The sequence below is a fragment of the Entelurus aequoreus genome, linkage group LG18 (assembly GCF_033978785.1).
Source record: "Entelurus aequoreus isolate RoL-2023_Sb linkage group LG18, RoL_Eaeq_v1.1, whole genome shotgun sequence".
NCBI classification, from domain to species: domain Eukaryota; kingdom Metazoa; phylum Chordata; class Actinopteri; order Syngnathiformes; family Syngnathidae; genus Entelurus; species Entelurus aequoreus.
Genome location: NC_084748.1, coordinates 48,269,013 through 48,291,487, shown reverse-complemented (window position 1 = coordinate 48,291,487; position 22,475 = coordinate 48,269,013). Strand labels below are relative to the sequence as shown.

At 33.0% G+C, this 22,475-nt stretch overlaps 1 protein-coding gene across 9 annotated transcripts in view; it reads right to left on the bottom strand.

Annotated features, from left to right (window-relative positions):
- The window catches only part of grin2bb (glutamate receptor, ionotropic, N-methyl D-aspartate 2B, genome duplicate b), a 267,893-nt gene that overhangs the window by 41,311 nt on the left and 204,107 nt on the right, over positions 1 to 22,475 (bottom strand). For all 9 annotated transcript variants that reach the window (XM_062027310.1, XM_062027306.1, XM_062027314.1 and 6 more), the window contains 2 exons: positions 5,655 to 5,769; positions 5,377 to 5,582 (listed from right to left, as the gene is read on the bottom strand). In XM_062027310.1, coding sequence (XP_061883294.1) covers positions 5,377 to 5,582; positions 5,655 to 5,769 — 321 coding nt within the window. The remainder of the gene's footprint in view (positions 1 to 5,376; positions 5,583 to 5,654; positions 5,770 to 22,475) is intronic.

Sequence of the window (22,475 nt, the reverse complement as noted above, 5' to 3'; positions counted from 1 at the left end):
TACAATTTTGTAAAATATTTTAAATTAAAATACTTAGGAATATCAATCTATTGTGGTTCTATACAATTTGTAAAATATTTTAGGTTGAAATACTCTAACTTCAATCTAATGTGGTTCTATAAGTTTTGTAAAATATTTAAAGTTAAAATACTTAGGAATGGCAATCTATTGTGGTTCTATACATTTTGTAAAATATTTTAAGTTAAAAACCTAAGAATATCCATTCTTTGTGGTTCTATAATTTTCGTAAAACATTTTAAGTTAAAATACTTGGGAATATCAATATATTGTAAAATATTTTAAGATGAAATACTTAGGAATATCCATCCTTTGTGATTCTATAAAATTTTGTAAAATATTTTTAATTAAAAATACTTAGGAATATCAATCTATTGTGGTTCTATACATTTTGTAAACTATTTTAAGTTGAAATACTCTGGAATTTCAATCTATTGTGGTTCTATAGGTTTTGTGAAATATTTTTAGTTAAAATACTGAGGAATATTAATCTGCTGTGGTTCTATAGATTTTGTAAAATATTTTTAAATTAAAATACTTAGGAATGTCAATCTATTGTGGTTCTATAAATTTAGTTAAATATTTTAGGTTGAAATACTCTGTAATTTCAACCTATTGTGGTTCTATAAGTTTTGTAAAATATTTTAAGATAAAAACCTAAGAATATCCATTCTTTGTGGTTTTACAATTTTCGTAAAACATTTTAAGTTAAAATACTTAGGAATATCAATCTATTGTGGTTCTATAAACTCTGTAAAATATTTTAAGATGAAATACTTAGGAATATCCATCCCTTGTGATTCTATACAATTTTGTAAAATATTTTAAATTAAAATACTTAGGAATATCAATCTATTGTGGTTCTATACATTTTGTAAAATATGTTAGGTTCAAATACTCTGTAATTTCAATCTAATGTGGTTCTATAAGTTTTGTAAAATATTTTAAGTTAAAAACCTAAGAATATCCATTCTTTGTGGTTTTACAATTTTCGTAAAACATTTTAAGTTAAAATACTTAGGAATATCAATCTATTGTGGTTCTATAAACTCTGTAAAATATTTTAAGATGAAATACTTAGGAATATCCATCCCTTGTGATTCTATAAAATTTTGTAAAATATTTTAAATTAAAATACTTAGGAATATCAATCTATTGTGGTTCTATACATTTTGTAAAATATTTTAGGTTGAAATACTCTGTAACTTCAATCTAATGTGGTTCTATAAGTTTTGTAAAATATTTAAAGTTAAAATACTTAGGAATGGCAATCTATTGTGGTTCTATAAATTTTGTAAAATAATTTTAAGTTAAAAACCTAAGAATATCCATTCTTTGTGGTTTTATCATTTTCGTAAAACATTTTAAATTAAAATACTTGGGAATATCAATATATTGTAAAATATTTTAAGATGAAATACTTAGGAATATCCATCCCTTGTGATTCTATACAATTTTGTAAAATATTTTAAATTAAAATACTTAGGAATATCAATCTATTGTGGTTCTATACATTTTGTAAAATATTTTAAATTAAAATACTTAGGAATATCAATCTGCTGTGGTTCTATAGATTTTGTAAAATATTTTAGGTTGAAATACTCTGTAATTTCAACCTATTGTGGTTCTATAAGTTTTGTAAAATATTTAAAGTTAAAATACTTAAGAATGGCAATCTATTGTGGTTCTATAAATTTTGTAAAATAATTTTAAGTTAAAAACCTAAGAATATCCATTCTTTGTGGTTTTATAATTTCCGTAAAACATTTTAAGTTAAAATACTTGGGAATATCAATATATTGTAAAATATTTTAAGATGAAATACTTAGGAATACCCATCCTTTGTGATTCTATAAAATGTTGTAAAATATTTTTTATTAAAAATACTTAGGAAAATCAATCTATTGTGGTTCTATACATTTTGTAAACTATTTTAAGTTGAAATACTCTGGAATTTCAATCTATTGTGGTTCTATAGGTTTTGTGAAATATTTTAAGTTAAAATACTGAGGAATATCAATCTGCTGTGGTTCTATAGATTTTGTAAAATATTTTTAAGTTAAAATACTTAGGAATGTCAATCTATTGTGGTTCTATAAATTTAGTTAAATATTTTAGGTTGAAATACTCTGTAATTTCAACCTATTGTGGTTCTATAAGTTTTGTAAAATATTTTAAGTTAAAAACCTAAGAATATCCAATCTTTGTGGTTTTACAATTTTCGTAAAACATTGTAAGTTAAAATACTTAGGAATATCAATCTATTGTGGTTCTATAAACTCTGTAAAATATTTTAAGATGAAATACTTAGGAATATCCATCCCTTGTGATTCTATACAATTTTGTAAAATATTTTAAATTAAAATACTTAGGAATATCAATCTATTGTGGTTTTATACATTTTGTAAAATATTTTAGGTTCAAATACTCTGTAATTTCAATCTAATGTGGTTCTATAAGTTTTGTAAAATATTTTAAGTAAAAATACTTAGGAATGGCAATCTATTGTGGTTCTATACATTTTGTAAAATATTTTAAGTTAAAAACCTAAGAATATCCATTCTTTGTGGTTTTATAATTTTCGTAAAACATTTTAAGTTAAAATACTTGGGAATATCAATATATTGTAAAATATTTTAAGATGAAATACTTAGGAATATCCATCCTTTGTGATTCTATAAAATGTTGTAAAATATTTTTAATTAAAAATACTTAGGAAAATCAATCTACTGTGGTTCTATACATTTTGTAAACTATTTTAAGTTGAAATACTCTGGAATTTCAATCTACTGTGGTTCTATAAGTTTTGTAAAATATTTTAAGTTAAAATACTTAGGAATGGCAATCTATTGTGGTTCTATACATTTTGTAAAATATTTTAAGTTAAAAACCTAAGAATATCCATTCTTTCTGGTTTTATAATTTTTGTAAAACATTTTAAGTTAAAATACTTGGGAATATCAATATATTGTAAAATATTTTAAGATGAAATACTTAGGAATATCCATCCTTTGTGATTCTATAAAATTTTGTAAAATATTTTTAATTAAAAATACTTAGGAAAATCAATCTACTGTGGTTATACATTTTATAAACTATTTTAAGTTGAAATACTCTGGAATTTCAATCTATTGTGGTTCTATAGGTTTTGTCAAATATTTTAAGTTAAAATACTTAGGAATATCAATCTATTGTGGTTCTATAGATTTTGTAAAATATTTCAAATTAAAATACTTAGGAATATCAATCTATTATGGTTCTATACATTTTGTAAATAATTTTAAGTTAAAATACTTAGGAATTTCAATCTATTGTGGTTCTATAGATTTTGTAAAATATTTCAAATTAAAATACTTAGGAATATCAATCTGCTGTGGTTCTATAGATTTTGTAAAATATTTCAAATTAAAATACTTAGGAATATCAATCTGCTCTGGTTCTATAGATTTTGTAAAATATTTCAAATTAAAATACTTAGGAATATCAATCCTTTGTGGTTCTATACATTTTGTAAATAATTTTAAGTTAAAATACTTAGGAATTTCAATCTATTGTGGTTCTATAGATTTTGTCAAATATTTTAAGTTAAAATACTTAGGAATTTCAATCTATTGTGGTTCTATAGATTTTGTAAAATATTTCAAATTAAAATACTTAGGAATATCAATCTATTGTGGTTCTATAGATTTTGTAAAATATTTCAAATTAAAATACTTAGGAATATCAATCTATTGTGGTTCTATACATTTTGTAAATCATTTTAAGTTAAAATACTTAGGAATATCCATTCTTTGTGATTCTATAATTTTCATAAAATATTTTAAGTTGAAATACTTAAGACTATCAATATATTGCACTTCTGAAAAACTCTATAAATATTTTGGGTTTAAAATACTGTGGAATTTCAATCTATTGCGGTTCTCTATAAGTTTCGTAAAAAATATTTTAAGATGAAATACTTAGGAATATCTTTAGTAAATTATTCATATTTATGAAGCTATAAATGTATAAAAAAAAAAATAACAGCAGTACTGCTTTTAATTTACAGTAATGCAATGTAAAAAAATGCCCATGGATTTTACTGTAAAAAATTAGCAGCTCAGTTGCCAGAATTATAACATTAAAAAAAAACAATGGTACAGTTTTTCTGTTTTGATGCAAAATGTTCGACTAATAATCAGATTTTCCCCCACTTGTCTTATATTCGGGGTCCAGAGATAATAATAATAATAATTTAATAATGCAAACTAACAGGCGATTGATGCGCATGTCAGAGCTTTTCTTCCCATCACTCACGCACACACACCAGTGACCACTTGGAGACACGGCAGACATGACACAAAGACTCGTACATGTACACGTACACACATACATACATATATTTATACACCGTATTTCCTTGTATAGCCGCAGGGGCGCTAATTAATTTAAAACCTCTTCTCACCCCTGCGTCTACCAAAAGCAGGCGAGATTGCCATGCATGCGGTAATTATTTTAAAACCTATTCTCACTACGGCGCTTACCTTATCATGAAAAGCACATTTAATTAAAAAAAAACGTTATTATGGTCTTACCTTTAGGTATAAATGAGTCCATGCCAGCTCCTTTTGAAGAAAAGCATCGATATAGAAGTCTTCCTTCAGTTTTAAAAGTCTCTCTGTCTCGATGGAGATCTTCCTTTTAATTATTACCTCCTGCTTCCATTGAAAGTCCAGTTTAGAAAACTGTTTTATTTTAGATATGTAATCCTCCATGGTAAAATAAATGGCTGCGCACTATTGCTGCTGTTGTCTTCTTCTGCAGCACCAGCAGTCGCAAGAAGGACCACTAGCGCCCTCTACCACCAGGAGGCGGGAGTCATTTAATGACTCATGTTTGACCCGGCGGAAGTGCCAAGCATGCGCTAATTATTTTGCGAAACGAGTTTGACCCGGCTGTAATTCTAGGCATGCGAATACCATATTCCCGGCGCCAATTCAAGGAAATACGGTATTTATCACAATTTAGACAGGAAGTGTTTTGCTCGTTCCTCTCCTCCCAGGATGGGACATTTGGCCCAGGCTCCTCCCCTTCCTCCTCTCTTCTTTTTGAAAGCATATAAGACTTGAAGTAATTTGAATTGAAGTCATTTAAGTCATTTGAAGCAATTTGTCTCTCTTTTTTTTCACCTTTCTGTAGCAGCGAAAAGCCTTTCTCCTTTGCAATCTGATGCTATTTGAGGACTCAAATACGTTTTTCTCTGGACATTTTTTTTTTTGTGGTGACTACGCAACACCAAAAAAAGACACCAAAGAGTATTTTCATTTCAAGGCAGACTAAAAATGGTATTTTGTGAAGACAAGATTCCCGGCCCCTTACTTGAGTTTCAGTTGCTTCCGGCAAGGCACGGTGTTCCTCATGCAGGTGCCGCTCAGCGGGTCCACATCCTCCACGATGACGAAGGGCGCCTCCTCCAGCGTGACGATGGACAGGTGGTCCTCGTGATCCTCCGCCGGGGTGAAGATCTCGAATCGAGGCCACACGTGGTACTTCATGGCCAGAGAGCCCTTCTCCCACTTGCCCACCTGCAGAGTTCGGGAGGGAGGGAGGGCGGGTGTGACGGGCGGCGTGGAGGCGAGCAGAATGAAGATCTTTACCCTGTCCCATTGTCTGTCCTTGTCCAGAAGGATGATGACCAGTTTGGGGAAGATCTGGTGGCCCTCCTCGCTGAAGGACAGGTTACGGCCTTCAAATGTCACGTTCATGATGTACCTGCGGATGAGAAATGTCAGCACGTCTGTGGGTGAAGGGTGACGCCGTCTGCCGCTTCGCCGGCTGTCGTCAACGGAACGCTTCACCAGGGGCCTCATGTATTAAGCGCACAAAAACCTGGCGTACGGCCAAAACTGAGTTGACGTGGAAATGTGCGTTGTCTCACGCCAACTTTCCGCTTCACGTGCGTACATTTATACAGGATGTGGATACTTTGGCCACGCACAGAGGTGAGCGTTAGAAGTGTAAGCCGTCCATAGCGTTTCTACTCGTATGGATTCTTCACTCATCACTCCAAGCAACGTTTGTAAGTTTTACAATATAACTAAAACAATTCTTACTTTTACTAAAGTGTCCCATGTGTGACGTCTGTAGGAGTGTTTTCATGCATATTTGTACGTGCTATCTTGCTAGCATCATTAGCATTAGCTAATATGCTAACGCGTTTACGAGTGTTGGCGCTAGTATTAGTCCAGCGCGGCTAATATATGGAGGATATTTTCTCTTTTAAAATTTAGGGGGTGCGTCTTATACACCGGTGCGCTCTATAGTCCAGAAAAATTGTATTTTTATTTTTTGGCCATGCACAAAGCTGATCGTTAGAAGTGTCGTTCTGTCTTTAAGCCGTCCATAGCGTTTCTACTCGTAGGGACTTTCATTCATCACTCTAAGCAAGTTTTACAATATAACTAAAACAATTCTTACTTACTAAAGTGTCCCATGTGCGACGTCTGTAGGAGTGTTTTCATGCATATTTGTACGTGCTATCTTAATGTAATCAAGCTAGCGTCATTAGCATTAGCTAATATGCTAACACGTTTACGAGTGTTGGCGCTAGTATTAGTCCAGCGCGGCTAATATATAGAGGATATTTTCTCTTTTAAAATTTAGGGGGTGCGTCTTATACACCGGTGCGCTCTATAGTCCAGAAAAATTTTATTTTTATTTTTTGGCCACAGACAAAGCTGATCGTTAGAAGTGTCGTTCTGTCTTTAAGCCGTCCATAGCGTTTCTACTCGTAGGGACTTTCATTCATCACTCTAAGCAAGGTTTGTAAGTTTTACAATATAACTAAAACAATTCTTACTTTTACTAAAGTGTCCCATGTGTGACGTCTGTAGGAGTGTTTTCATGCATATTTGTACGTGCTATCTTGCTAGCGTCATTAGCATTAGCTAACATGCTAACATGTTTACGAGTGTTGGCGCTAGTATTAGTCCAGTGCGGCTAATATATGGAGGATATTTTTTTCTTTTAAAATTTAGGGGGTGCGTCTTATACACCGGTGCGCTCTATAGTCCAGAAAAATTTCATTTTTATTTTTTGGCCACAGACAAAGCTGATCGTTAGAAGTGTCATTCTGTCTTTAAGCCGTCCATAGCGTTCCTACTCGTAGGGACTTTCATTCATCACTCTAAGCAAGGTTTGTAAGTTTTACAATATAACTAAAACAATTCTTACTTTTACTAAAGTGTCCCATGTGTGACGTCTGTAGGAGTGTTTTCATGCATATTTGTACCTGCTATCTTAATGTAATCAAGCTAGCGTCATTAGCATTAGCTAATATGCTAACATGTTTACGAGTGTTGGCGCTAGTATTAGTCCAGTGCGGCTAATATATGGAGGATATTTTTTCTTTTAAAATTTAGGGGGTGCGTCTTATACACCGGTGCGCTCTATAGTCCAGAAAATTTTATTTTTATTTTTTGGCCACAGACAAAGCTGATCGTTAGAAGTGTCGTTCTGTCTTAAAGCCGTCCATAGCGTTTCTACTCGTAGGGACTTTCATTCATCACTCCAAGCAAGTTTTACAATATAACTACAACAATTCTTACTTTTACTAAAGTGTCCCCTGTGTGACGTCTGTAGGAGTGTTTTCATGCATATTTGTACCTGCTATCGTAATGTAATCAAGCTAGCGTCATTAGCATTAGCTAATATGCTAACATGTTTACGAGTGTTGGCGCTAGTATTAGTCCAGTGCGGCTAATATATGGAGGATATTTTTTCTTTTAAAATTTAGGGGGTGCGTCTTATACACCGGTGCGCTCTATAGTCCAGAAAAATGTTATTTTTATTTTTTGGCCACAGACAAAGCTGATCGTTAGAAGTGTCGTTCTGTCTATAAGCCGTCCATAGCGTTTCTACTCGTATGGATTTTCACTCATCACTCCAAGCAAGGTTTGTAAGTTTTACAATATAACTAAAACAATTCTTACTTTTACTAAAGTGTCCCCTGTGTGACGTCTGTAGGAGTGTTTTCATGCATATTTGTACCTGCTATCGTAATGTAATCAAGCTAGCGTCATTAGCATTAGCTAATATGCTAACATGTTTACGAGTGTTGGCGCTAGTATTAGTCCAGTGCGGCTAATATATGGAGGATATTTTTTCTTTTAAAATTTAGGGGGTGCGTCTTATACACCGGTGCGCTCTATAGTCCAGAAACATTTTATTTTTATTTTTTGGCCACAGACAAAGCTGATCGTTAGAAGTGTCGTTCTGTCTTTAAGCCGTCCATAGCGTTTCTACTCGTATGGATTCTTCATTCATCACTTGAAGCAAGTTTTACAATATAACTAAAACAATTCTTACTTTTACTAAAGTGTCCCATGTGTGACGTCTGTAGGAGTGTTTTCATGCATATTTGCACGTGCTATCTTAATGTAATCAAGCTAGCATCATTAGCATTAGCTAATATGCTAACATGTTTACGAGTGTTGGCGCTAGTATTAGTCCAGTGCGGCTAATATATGGAGGATATTTTTTCTTTTAAAATTTAGGGGGTGCGTCTTATACACCGGTGCGCTCTATAGTCCAGAAAAATGTTATTTTTATTTTTTGGCCACAGACAAAGCTGATCGTTAGAAGTGTCGTTCTATCTTTAAGCCGTCCATAGCGTTTCTACTCGTATGGATTCTTCATTCATCACTCGAAGCAAGTTTTACAATATAACTAAAACAATTCTTACTTTTACTAAAGTGTCCCATGTGTGACGTCTGTAGGAGTGTTTTCATGCATATTTGTACGTGCTATCGTAATGTAATCAAGCTAGCGTCATTAGCATTAGCTAATATGCTAACATGTTTACGAGTGTTGGCGCTAGTATTAGTCCAGTGCGGCTAATATATGGAGGATATTTTTTCTTTTAAAATTTAGGGGGTGCGTCTTATACACCGGTGCGCTCTATAGTCCAGAAAAATTTCATTTTTATTTTTTGGCCACAGACAAAGCTGATCGTTAGAAGTGTCATTCTGTCTTTAAGCCGTCCATAGCGTTCCTACTCGTAGGGACTTTCATTCATCACTCTAAGCAAGGTTTGTAAGTTTTACAATATAACTAAAACAATTCTTACTTTTACTAAAGTGTCCCATGTGTGACGTCTGTAGGAGTGTTTTCATGCATATTTGTACCTGCTATCTTAATGTAATCAAGCTAGCGTCATTAGCATTAGCTAATATGCTAACATGTTTACGAGTGTTGGCGCTAGTATTAGTCCAGTGCGGCTAATATATGGAGGATATTTTTTCTTTTAAAATTTAGGGGGTGCGTCTTATACACCGGTGCGCTCTATAGTCCAGAAAATTTTATTTTTATTTTTTGGCCACAGACAAAGCTGATCGTTAGAAGTGTCGTTCTGTCTTAAAGCCGTCCATAGCGTTTCTACTCGTAGGGACTTTCATTCATCACTCCAAGCAAGTTTTACAATATAACTACAACAATTCTTACTTTTACTAAAGTGTCCCCTGTGTGACGTCTGTAGGAGTGTTTTCATGCATATTTGTACCTGCTATCGTAATGTAATCAAGCTAGCGTCATTAGCATTAGCTAATATGCTAACATGTTTACGAGTGTTGGCGCTAGTATTAGTCCAGTGCGGCTAATATATGGAGGATATTTTTTCTTTTAAAATTTAGGGGGTGCGTCTTATACACCGGTGCGCTCTATAGTCCAGAAAAATGTTATTTTTATTTTTTGGCCACAGACAAAGCTGATCGTTAGAAGTGTCGTTCTGTCTATAAGCCGTCCATAGCGTTTCTACTCGTATGGATTTTCACTCATCACTCCAAGCAAGGTTTGTAAGTTTTACAATATAACTAAAACAATTCTTACTTTTACTAAAGTGTCCCCTGTGTGACGTCTGTAGGAGTGTTTTCATGCATATTTGTACCTGCTATCGTAATGTAATCAAGCTAGCGTCATTAGCATTAGCTAATATGCTAACATGTTTACGAGTGTTGGCGCTAGTATTAGTCCAGTGCGGCTAATATATGGAGGATATTTTTTCTTTTAAAATTTAGGGGGTGCGTCTTATACACCGGTGCGCTCTATAGTCCAGAAACATTTTATTTTTATTTTTTGGCCACAGACAAAGCTGATCGTTAGAAGTGTCGTTCTGTCTTTAAGCCGTCCATAGCGTTTCTACTCGTATGGATTCTTCATTCATCACTTGAAGCAAGTTTTACAATATAACTAAAACAATTCTTACTTTTACTAAAGTGTCCCATGTGTGACGTCTGTAGGAGTGTTTTCATGCATATTTGCACGTGCTATCTTAATGTAATCAAGCTAGCATCATTAGCATTAGCTAATATGCTAACATGTTTACGAGTGTTGGCGCTAGTATTAGTCCAGTGCGGCTAATATATGGAGGATATTTTTTCTTTTAAAATTTAGGGGGTGCGTCTTATACACCGGTGCGCTCTATAGTCCAGAAAAATGTTATTTTTATTTTTTGGCCACAGACAAAGCTGATCGTTAGAAGTGTCGTTCTATCTTTAAGCCGTCCATAGCGTTTCTACTCGTATGGATTCTTCATTCATCACTCGAAGCAAGTTTTACAATATAACTAAAACAATTCTTACTTTTACTAAAGTGTCCCATGTGTGACGTCTGTAGGAGTGTTTTCATGCATATTTGTACGTGCTATCGTAATGTAATCAAGCTAGCGTCATTAGCATTAGCTAATATGCTAACATGTTTACGAGTGTTGGCGCTAGTATTAGTCCAGTGCGGCTAATATATGGAGGATATTTTTTCTTTTAAAATTTAGGGGGTGCGTCTTATACACCGGTGCGCTCTATAGTCCAGAAAAATTTCATTTTTATTTTTTGGCCACAGACAAAGCTGATCGTTAGAAGTGTCATTCTGTCTTTAAGCCGTCCATAGCGTTTCTACTCGTAGGGACTTTCATTCATCACTCTAAGCAAGTTTTACAATATAACTAAAACAATTCTTACTTTTACTAAAGTGTCCCATGTGTGACGTCTGTAGGAGTGTTTTCATGCATATTTGCACATGCTATCGTAATGTAATCAAGCTAGCGTCATTAGCATTAGCTAACATGCTAACATGTTTACGAGTGTTGGCGCTAGTATTAGTCCAGTGCGGCTAATATATGGAGGATATTTTTTCTTTTAAAATTTAGGGGGTGCGTCTTATACACCGGTGCGCTCTATAGTCCAGAAACATTTTATTTTTATTTTTTGGCCACAGACAAAGCTGATCGTTAGAAGTGTCGTTCTGTCTTTAAGCCGTCCATAGCGTTTCTACTCGTAGGGACTTTCATTCATCGCTCTAAGCAAGTTTTACAATATAACTAAAACAATTCTTACTTACTAAAGTGTCCCATGTGTGACGTCTGTAGGAGTGTTTTCATGCATATTTCTACGTGCTATCTTAATGTAATGAAGCCAGCGTCATAGCATTAGCTAATATGCTAACATGTTTATGAGTGTTGGCGCTAGTATTAGTACAGTGTGGCTAGTATGTGGAAAATATTTTTTCTTTTAAAATTTAATGGGTGTGGCTTAAACACCGGTGCGCTTCATAGTCCGTAAAAATTGTATTTTTATTTTTTGTCCACACATAGAGGGGCTTTGACGACATTTGATTTCAACAATGTAAAAAAAGATCGAGGCAAAGACGAGTTCGCTCACTACAGGTGCTGCGGTGTCCTTCTGTTTAGACCCAGCTTTCAACCGGAAGTAGAAGTGTTGTTCTGTCCTTTAGCCGTCCACAGCGTTTCTACTTGTATGAATTCTTCATTCATCACACCAATGTTTGTAAGTTTTACAATATAACTAAAACAATTCTTACTTTCTGTGTTTTCACGCATATTTTGTACGTGCTATGAAGCTAGCGTCATTAGCATGAGCTAATATGCTAACACGTTTAGCCGTCCATAGCGTTTCTACTTGTATGAATTCTTCATTCATCACTCCAATGTTTGTAAGTTTTACAATATAACTAAAACAATTCTTACTTTCTGTGTTTTCACGCATATTTTGTACGTGCTATGAAGCTAGCGTCATTAGCATGAGCTAATAGGCTAACACGTTTAGCCGTCCATAGCGTTTCTACTTGTATGAATTCTTCATTCATCACTCCAATGTTTGTAAGTTTTACAATATAACTAAAACAATTCTTACTTTCTGTGTTTTCACGCATATTTTGTACGTGCTATGAAGCTAGCGTCATTAGCATGAGCTAATAGGCTAACACGTTTAGCCGTCCATAGCGTTTCTACTTGTATGAATTCTTCATTCATCACTTTAATGTTTGTAAGTTTTATAATATAACCAAAGCAATTCTTACTTTCTGTGTTTTCACGCATATTTTGTACGTGCTATGAAGCTAGCGTCATTAGCATGAGCTATTAGGCTAACACGTTTAGCCGTCCATAGCGTTTCTACTTGTATGAATTCTTCATTCATCACTTTAATGTTTGTAAGTTTTATAATATAACTAAAGCAATTCTTACCTACTGTGTTTTCACGCATATTTGTACGTTAGCATAATTAGCATTAGCTCATATGCTAACACGTTTATGAATGTTTGTGTTAGTATTAGTCCAGTGCGGCTAGTATATGGAAGATATTTTTCATATTTAATGGGTGTGGCTTATAGTCCCGCAAATATATATATATATATATTTTTTGGCCACACACAGAAGTGATCGTTCCAGCTTTGATTTCAACAATGTGAAAAAAGATTGAGGCAAAGACACAAAATTCACTTTTTCGCCAATGCTTTTGATGCTTCGTATTCAATCGATTCCCAAGTATAAAGACAATTTTCTTCAATTGGAAAAATATTTTTGCTACTAAAAATGTATATATTTAAAGCAAGTATAAAAACAATTTTCTTGAAATAAAAAAAAACTATTCGCTAGTAAAAAAAAAAAAAGTTAATTTTCTACAAATAAAAAAAAATTGCAAGGAAAAAAGTATAAAAAATATTTAAAAAATAAATAAATTCCCAAGTAAAAAAATAAATTTGAAGAAGAAAAAAAAATGTCCAAGTAAAAAAATAATTCCCCAAAAAATTACCAAGTAAAACAACAATTTGCTGCAAGAAAAGATTCCCAAGTATAAATATAATTTTCTTCAAATGGACAAATATTTTTGCTACTAAAAATGTATATATTTAAAGCAAGTATAAAGACAATTTTCTTGAAATAAAAAAAAACTAGTAAAAAAAAAAAAAAGTAAATTTTCTACAAATAAAAAAATTTGCAAGGAAAAAAAGTATAACAAGTATTAAAAAATAAATAAATTCCCAAGTAAAAAAAAAAATTTGAAGAAAAAAAAAAAGTCCAAGTAAAAAAATAATTCCCCAAAAAATTACCAAGTAAAACAACAATTTGCTGCAAGAAAAGATTCCCAAGTATAAATATAATTTTCTTCAATTAAAAAACGTTTTGTGACTAAAAAAATTTTTTTAACACAAGTAAAAAACAATTAGCAGGTATTTCCATGATAATAAATGCAAAAATGATCAATATTATGCATTTATGTACATCCCATTTTCCTACATTGTCCTTCTGCCAAGTCAATGCAGAAAATAACACGTCCCCGGACGCAGAGACGGACGAGCAAGCCAACATGGCGGAGGTGGAAGACGCGGGTAAAGTTCCTGTGAGGACGCCTATCTGCGAGCATCCTTCTCTTTCTTACGCCTCCTTCCGCCGTCGCCATGGAGACGCTCAGCCGGCGCGGGAGCGGACGCCTCGTCAGCGCGTGAAAAGACGCGAGTGTGACGAGACGAAGACAATGGCGTCTATTAAGCGGGAGAAGATGAGCAAAGGGGCCAAAGGTGGCGTCACGGGTAGCTCCCGCTGGAGCGGCGAGTGAGACGCGGAACTTCGCACCTTTTGCGGCGCCAAAGACGTCACCTACAGACCGACTTGTTGCCGTGTCCAGGTCATGTGACGCGTGGAAGCAGCGGCGCAGCACGCCCTGCATAATGTCCCGTAACGTGTTGCCATGGCGACCACAACCATCGCCGTTTTCATGCAATCAGCTACGTTGCCATGGGAACGCTATTCTCGACGGACGGCAGGCATGTCTGTTTTGTTCCCCTTTCTCTTCCGTATAAACCCCAGTGTTTACCCGCTTTCCCCCCCGCTGTCGGATCAATGCCTCCGAAACGGCTGGTCAATAACGTTCAAGGCAAATTCATTAACCTTTACCACGCCGCCCTGATGCATGCTGGGACCGGAGAGCGGCACGAGTTGGCCGCTGTGTTCGCCGCACTACCCGTGATGTCTTCCAGGGAAGAATCTCACGCTGTGGACTGAAATTGACCACAAACAGGCAAAAATGTTTTTACCCGCGCCCGACGATTCGCGTGGAAAACAACAATTTTCTTTAATAAAAAAACGATTTACAAGTACAAAAAATTATTAAACGCAAGTCAAAAAAACGATTCGCAAGTATAAAAAAATCTACAAAAAATTGCAAGTAAAAAAACAAAAGATAATAAAATAAAATAATCAAAAATCAAACAAAAAACTATTCGCAAATAAAACATTTTCAATAAAATACAATTCGCAAGTAAAAAAAATATTCAATTCGCAAATAAATAAAACATTCTTCAAATAAAAAAAATTCCCAAGTAAAACAACAATTTTCTGCAAGAAAAGAATCGATTCCCAAGTATAAAGACAATTATCTTCAATTGGAAAAATATTTTTGCTACTAAAAATATATATATATTTAAAGCAAGTATAAAAACAATTTTCTTGAAATAAAAAAAAACAATTTGCAAGTAAAAAAATAAATAACAATTTCTTCAAATAAAAAAATTTGCAAGAAAAAAAAGTATAAACAGTATATAAAAAAACAATGTTCTTCAATAAAAAAACCTATTCGCAGAAAAAGGTTTTTTCAATTAAAAAACAATTACCCAGTACAAAAAAAATATTTGAAGAAAAAAAATGTCTAAGTAAAAAATTATACACCAAAAATTCCCAAGTAAAACAACAATTTGCTGCAAGAAAAGAAACGATTCCCAAGTATAAATACAATTTTCTTCAATTAAAAAACTATTTGCGACTAAAAAAAATATTTGCAAGTATAAAAACAATTTTCTTGAAATAATAAAACAATACGCAAAAAAAATATACATTTCCTTCAAATAAAAAAACATTGCAAGTAAAAAGAACAGTTAACTTCAAATAAAAAAATGATTTGCAAGCACATTTGTTTCAATAAAAAACTATTTGCACGTAAAAAAAATATTCAAATAAAAAAAATTTGCAAGTAAAAAAAAAATTCCCCATTAAAACAACAATTTTATATAAGTATAAAGTATAAAGACAATTTTCTTCAATTGGAAAATGTTTTGCTACTAAAAAAATTATTTTAATCAAGTATAAAAACAATTTTCTTGAAATAAAAAAAATTATTCGCAAGTAATGAAACATTTAAAATTATTTTTCTTCCCCCAAAAAAATGTGCAAGGAAAAATAGTATAAAAAAACAATATTCTTCAATTAAAAAATCATATTGCAAAAAATATGTTTTTTAATAAAAAAAACAATTCACGAGTAAAAAAATATATATATTTAAAGAAAAAAACATTTCCAAATAAAAACATTATTATAAAATGAATAAAAAATAATCCCAAGTAAAACAAAATTTTGCTGCAAGAAAAAAACGATTCCCAAGTATAAAGACAATTTTCTTCAATTGGAAAAACGTTTTACTACTAAAAAAAAATATTTAAAGCAAGTATAAAAACTATTTTCTTGAAAAAAAACAACAATGTTCTTCAATTAAAAATCATATTAAAATTTTTTTTTTTAAATTAAAAAAACTATTCACAAGTAAATATTTTAATAAAACATTTCCAAATAAAAACATTCTTATAATAATTCTTTTTTTTCCCAAGTAAAACAACATTTTGCTGCAAGAAAAGAAACAATTCCCAAGTATAAAGACAAATTTCTCCTTTTTCACAATTTGCAAGTATAAAAACAATTTTCTTGAAATAATAAAACAATACGCAATATATATATATATATATATATATATATATATATATATATATATATATATATATATATATATATATATATATATATATATATATAATGAAACAGGTGTGCTCTGAGTGTGTGGATCACGCAGGCTGGAATATTACTGCCCAAAGTTTCAACTTGAAAAAAACTGTCTTTATACTTGCAAACAGTTTTTTTAATTGCAAAAAAATGTGTACTTTCAAATAATTTTTTACTTGCAAACCGTTTTTTAAATTGAATAAAATAGTTTTTATACTGGCAGGATTTTTTTTTTCACCTTTTGAATTGTTTTATACTTGCAGAAAATGGTTTATATATGTGCAGAACATTGTTTTGTACCTGTAAATGTTTTTTTATTTAATGAAAATTGTTTTTATACCTGCAAACTGTTTTTTACTTGAGTCATTTTTTTTTCTACTTGCAGAAGATTGTTTTTATACTTGGGAATCGTTTTTTAATCGCAGAAAGTTGTTTATAAACCTGCAGAAATCTTTTTTGTTTTTCTTGCAGAAAATTGTTTTTTAAACGTACGAAACTTTTTTATTTACTTGCAGAAAATTTCTGCTTCAAAATACTTTTTTTATTTGAAGAAATGTGTTTTTTCTACTTGCAAATTGTTTTTTTATTGCAAAAAAAAAAAAAGTATACTTGCGAAATAATTTTAATTTGCAAATAATTTTTTTTCATTTAATGAAATTGCTTTCATACTGGCTGAATTTCTTTTCTATGCGTGAATAATTTTTTCGTTGCAAAATTCTTTTTTTTTTTTAACTTAAGAAAAGTTTTTAATTACTTGCAGAATTTTTTTTTATACATGCATGAAATTGTTTTCTGCTTCCAAATTGTTTTTTTTTTTATTTGAAGAAAATTGTTTTTATACTTGCGAATCGTTTTTACTTGCAAACATTTTTTTTCTACTTGCTGAAAATTGTTTTCATACTTGGGAAATGTTTTTTAATCGCAGAAAGTTGTTTATAAACCTGCAGATTTTTTTTTTCTTGCAGAAATGTTTTTTTTAAATTATGAAACTTTTTTGTTTACTTGCAGAAAATAGTTTTTTATACATGCATAAAATAGGTTTGTACTTCCAAATCGTTTTTTTCATTTGAAGAAAATAGTTTTTTCTACTTGTGAATGGTTTTAGTACTTGCAGAAAATAGTTTTTTACTTGCAAAAAACTGTTTTTAATCGAATAAAAAAATAAAAAAATAAATATATATATATATATATATATATATATATATATATATATATATATATATATATATATATATATATATATATATATATATATATATATATATATATATATATATATATATGTATTTATTACTTGCGAATCATTGGGCGTGAGTAAAAAAACATTTTTGTTTTGGCAGTAATTTCACTCCACATTTATGAGCTGTTTGATCCCTTCTAGTGTCGGAGTTCCCTTCTGACTTGACTGGAAATAGAAAAAGCAAAAAGGGGAAGAAGTCAACTGGGATGAACTCACTCTCTCTCTCACACACACACACACACACACACACACACACACACACACACACACACACACACACACACACACACACACACACACACACACACACACACACACACACACACACACACACACACACACACACACACACACACACACACACACACACACACACACACACACACACACACACTCTTTCTGAATGCAGTTTGGGAGTTGGAGGTGAGGGAAGAATATTGCAGCTGAGCCACAGGTGGCACAACTAATTCAATGACAGGTGAGAGGGGACAGCAGGTGTTCACTAAGGGGCCGTGTGCAAATGATCACATCATGAGCAGGGCTGGGGGGTGTGGGCAAAACTTTTGGCCTTGGACATTTTGGTCCTGCCTGGTCCACTACAATATATATATATATATATATATATATATATATATATATATATATATATATATATATATATATATATATATATATATATATATATATATATATATATATATATATTTTACACATATACACATATATATATACTGTACATAGACCTGTGGATGACACCACCTGGTTGAGGTGGTGTCACCCACAGGTGCCTGGTTGAGGCGGTGTCACCCACAGGTGCCTGGTTGAGGCGGTGTCACCCACAGGGAACAGGTGAGCATCAGACATCAAACAGCAGACCTGTGATGTGTGCAGCAGGGACACTGTGACGTAAGCCTGCTCCAACATGGCCGCCGGCTCACACCTCCCAATGCATCAGTCCACCCACTTCTTCTTCTACACTATTTGGTATTGTTCTTTCACTTCTTCTACACTATTTAGTAAATAGTGTAGAAGTGAAAGAATAATACTAAATAGTGTAGAAGAAGTGAAAGAATAATACTAAATAGTGTAGAAGAAGAAGTGAAAGAACAATACTAAATAGTGTAGAAGAAGAAGTGGGTGGACTGATGCATTGGGAGGTGTGAGCCGGCGGCCATGTTGGAGCAGGCTTACGTTACAGTGTCCCTGCTGCACACATCAGAATAATATTAAATAGTATTTAGTATTATTACTAAAAACTACACTTCATAGTGTAGAAGAAGAAGTGAAAGAATAGTGTAGAAGAAGAAGTGAAAGAATAATACTAAGTAGTATTTAGTATTATTATTTCACTTCTTCTTCTACACGATTTAGTATTATTCTTTCACTTCTTCTACACTATTTAGTAAATAGTGTTGAAGTGAAAGAATAATACTAAATCGTGTAGAAGAAGTGAAAGAATAATATTAAATAGTGTAGAAGAAGAAGTGAAAGAATAATACTAAATAGTATTTAGTATTATCATTAAAAACTACACTTCATAGTGTAGAAGAAGAAGTGAAAGAATAGTGTAGAAGAAGAAGTGAAAGAATAATACTAAGTAGTATTTAGTATTATTATTTCACTTCTTCTTCTACACGATTTAGTATTATTCTTTCACTTCTTCTACACGATTTAGTGAATAGTGTAGAAGTGAAAGAATAATACTAAATAGTATTTAGTATTATTATTAAAAACTACACTTCATAGTGTAGAAGAAGAAGTGAAAGAATAGTGTAGAAGAAGAAATGAAAGAATAATACTAAATAGTATTTAGTATTATTATTAAAAACTACACTTCATAGTGTAGAAGAAGAAGTGAAAGAATAATACTAAATAGTATTTAGTATTATTCTTTCACTTCTTCTTCTACACTATGAAGTGTAGTTTTCATCCAATCGAAACCTTTCCGGTATCAAAACGTTCAGCTCTACCGAGAATGGTGAGTTAACCAAAATAATTAAAACAATAAATAAAAAAATCCCGGATTACCCAGAATTCCTGGTTTCCGGGAAATTTTGCCCATTGAAAATGAAGGGGTCAATTTTCAAACATGCACAATTCCCACATTTCTCACCCGATTCGAACCACACACTCCACTCACCTTGGACTATCAAACTACCATTTTCCAAGTTCCAAAAATTCCAGGAATTCTCGGTTTTCCAAAGCCCTATTTTAACATCCTCCTGGAAAGTTTTCAGAGTCCACATTTTTCAACAGTTTTGGACCATCCCACCTTCAAAACATTCCTCTTAGTTGGGCCAATAAATGCTACTATCCCCCCCCCCCGTACAAATTCCCTGTTTTCCTGAATTACCAGGAATTCTGAATTACCCATTCTTAATTCAAATTGTTACTATGTCAACATTTTTCAACAGCTTTCAAAAATTCCAACACCAACCCATTCATACCATCTAGGACAACAGTGCTCAAAAATTCTGAGTTTTTCTGAAATCCCCACATTTCCAGGAAATTCCCATTCTAATGAATGGATGTATTCATTGTTCTACAATGCCCTAAATTCCCAAAATTCTGTGCCATTTTAAAACCTGATTCCGACCTTCCAACCATCCACACACTACTCTTCCCATATATCAAACGCAAAACATGTTTTCCCTTACCCCAAATTCCCGGTTTCCCTGGAATTTTCTCCCTATTTACAATGAATGGGCATTCTAACATCTACTGCATACCTCACATTTCTTATCTGATTTGAATCGTTCCAAATTCCCAGAACTCCTGGTTTTCCAAAGCCCTATTTTCACTTCTTGTTCCAAATTCCTGGTTTCCCCCGAATTTCCAGGAATGTCTGCCCATTGACAATGAATGGGCAGTATACAATCTATTTTAGACGGAAAATCCTGGACAATCGGAATACCATTTCCCAAGTTCAAAATAATTCCAAATTTTTCAACCATTTCCAACCATTCCATCATGAAACATTCCTTTTAGTTGGGCCAACAATTATTTTACTTTTTTTAATTCCCGGTTTTCCTGAAATTTCAGGAATTCCGAAATACCAATTCTCAGTTCTAAGTGTTACTACGTCAACATTTCCCAACCAATTAAACACAATTCCAACACCAAGCCATTCATATTCATATATAAAAAAATATCCCCATTTTCCAGAAATTCCTAAATTTCCAGGAAATTCCTATTTAAAGGAATGGACATTTTCAAAGTTCTAAAATGCCCACATTTCTCAAATTTTTGCGCCATTTTTTACCCGATTCGAACTTTTCAACCATCCACACACACTACTCAGCCTAGATATCGAAGGCAAAACATGTTTCCATTTCCTAAAATTCCCGGTTTTCCCCGTATTTCCAGGAATGTCTCCTCATTGAAAATGAATGGGCAATATACAAACCTCTCCATATCCCACATTTCTCACCCGATTCAAAGCGTTCCACTTTTAACACCTTCCACTCATCCTGGACAATCTAAGTACCATTTCCCAAGTTCAAAAGAATTCCAGGAATTTCCAGAATTCCTGGTTTCCAAAGCCTTTTTTTTACCACTCGTTGTAAAGTTTTCACAGGCCACATTTTCAACCAATTCCAACCATTTTGTCGTCAAACATTCCTTTTAGTTGGGTCAACAAATTACAAATTCCCGGTTTTCCCGAAATTCCAGGAATTCCGAAATACCAATTCTCAGTTCAAAGTGTTACTCCGTCAACATTTCCCAACTAATTAAACAAAATTCCAACACCAACCCATTCATATCATCTAGGAAAATTGTGCACGTATTTATTCCCGAAATTCCAGGAATTCCGAAATACCAATTCTCAGTTCAAAGTGTTCCTAAGTCAACATTTTCCAACCAATTAAACACAATTCCAATTCCAACACCAACCCATTCATATCATCAAGGGCAATTGTGCAAGTATCTTAATTTGTTTTCAATTCTCCATTTTTCGGATATTCCTAAATTTCCAGGAAATTCCCATTCAAGGGAATTGACATTTTCAAAGTTCTAAAATGTCAACATTTCTCAAATTTTTGCACCATTTTTTACCCGATTCGAACCTTTCAACCATCCACACACACTACTCAGCCTAGATATCGAAGGCAAAACATGTTTCCATTTCCCCAAATTCCCGGATTTTCCAGGAATGTCTCCCCATTGACAGTGAATGGGCAATATTCAAACTTCTTCATATCCCACATTTCTCATCCCATTCGACCCGTTCCAACATCCACACACTCCACTCACCCTGGACATTCAAGCCAGCATTTAACATTTCTGAAAATTCTCTAGTTACCTGGAATTACCTGAAATTTCTCCTCATTGAAATTGAATGGGCAATATACAAACCTCTCCATATCCCACATTTCTCACCCGATTCAAAGCGTTCCACTTTCAACAGCTTCTACTCATCCTAGACAATCTAAGTACCATTTCCCAAGTTCAAAAGAATTCCAAGAATTTCCAGAATTCCTGGTTTCCAAAGCCTTATTTTTACCACTCGTTCTAAAGTTTTCACAGGCCACATTTTCAACCAATTCCAACCATTTTGTCGTCAAACATTCCTTTTAGTTGGGTCAACAAAAGTTTATTTTTTTCGTACAAATTCCCGGTTTTCCCGAAATTCCAGGAATTCTGCAATACCAATTCTCAGTTCAAAGTGTTACTACGTCAACATTTCCCAACCAATTAAACAAAATTCCAACACCAACCCATTCATATCTAGGAAAATTGTGCACGCATCTATTCCCGAAATTCCAGGAATTCCGAAATACCAATTCTCAGTTCAAAGTGTTACTAAGTCAACATTTTCCAACCAATTAAACACAATTCCAACACCAAGCCATTCATATCATCAAGGGCAATTGTGCAAGTATCTTAATTTGTTTTTAATTCTCCATTTTTGGGATATTCCTAAATTTCCAGGAAATTCCCATTCAAGGGAATTTACATTTTCAAAGTTCTAAAATGTCCACATTTCTTCAATTTTTGCACCATTTTTCACCCGATTCGAACCTTTCAACCATCCACACACACTACTCAGCCTAGATATCGAAGGCAAAACATGTTTCCATTTCCCCAAATTCCCCGAATTTCCAGGAATGTCTCCCCATT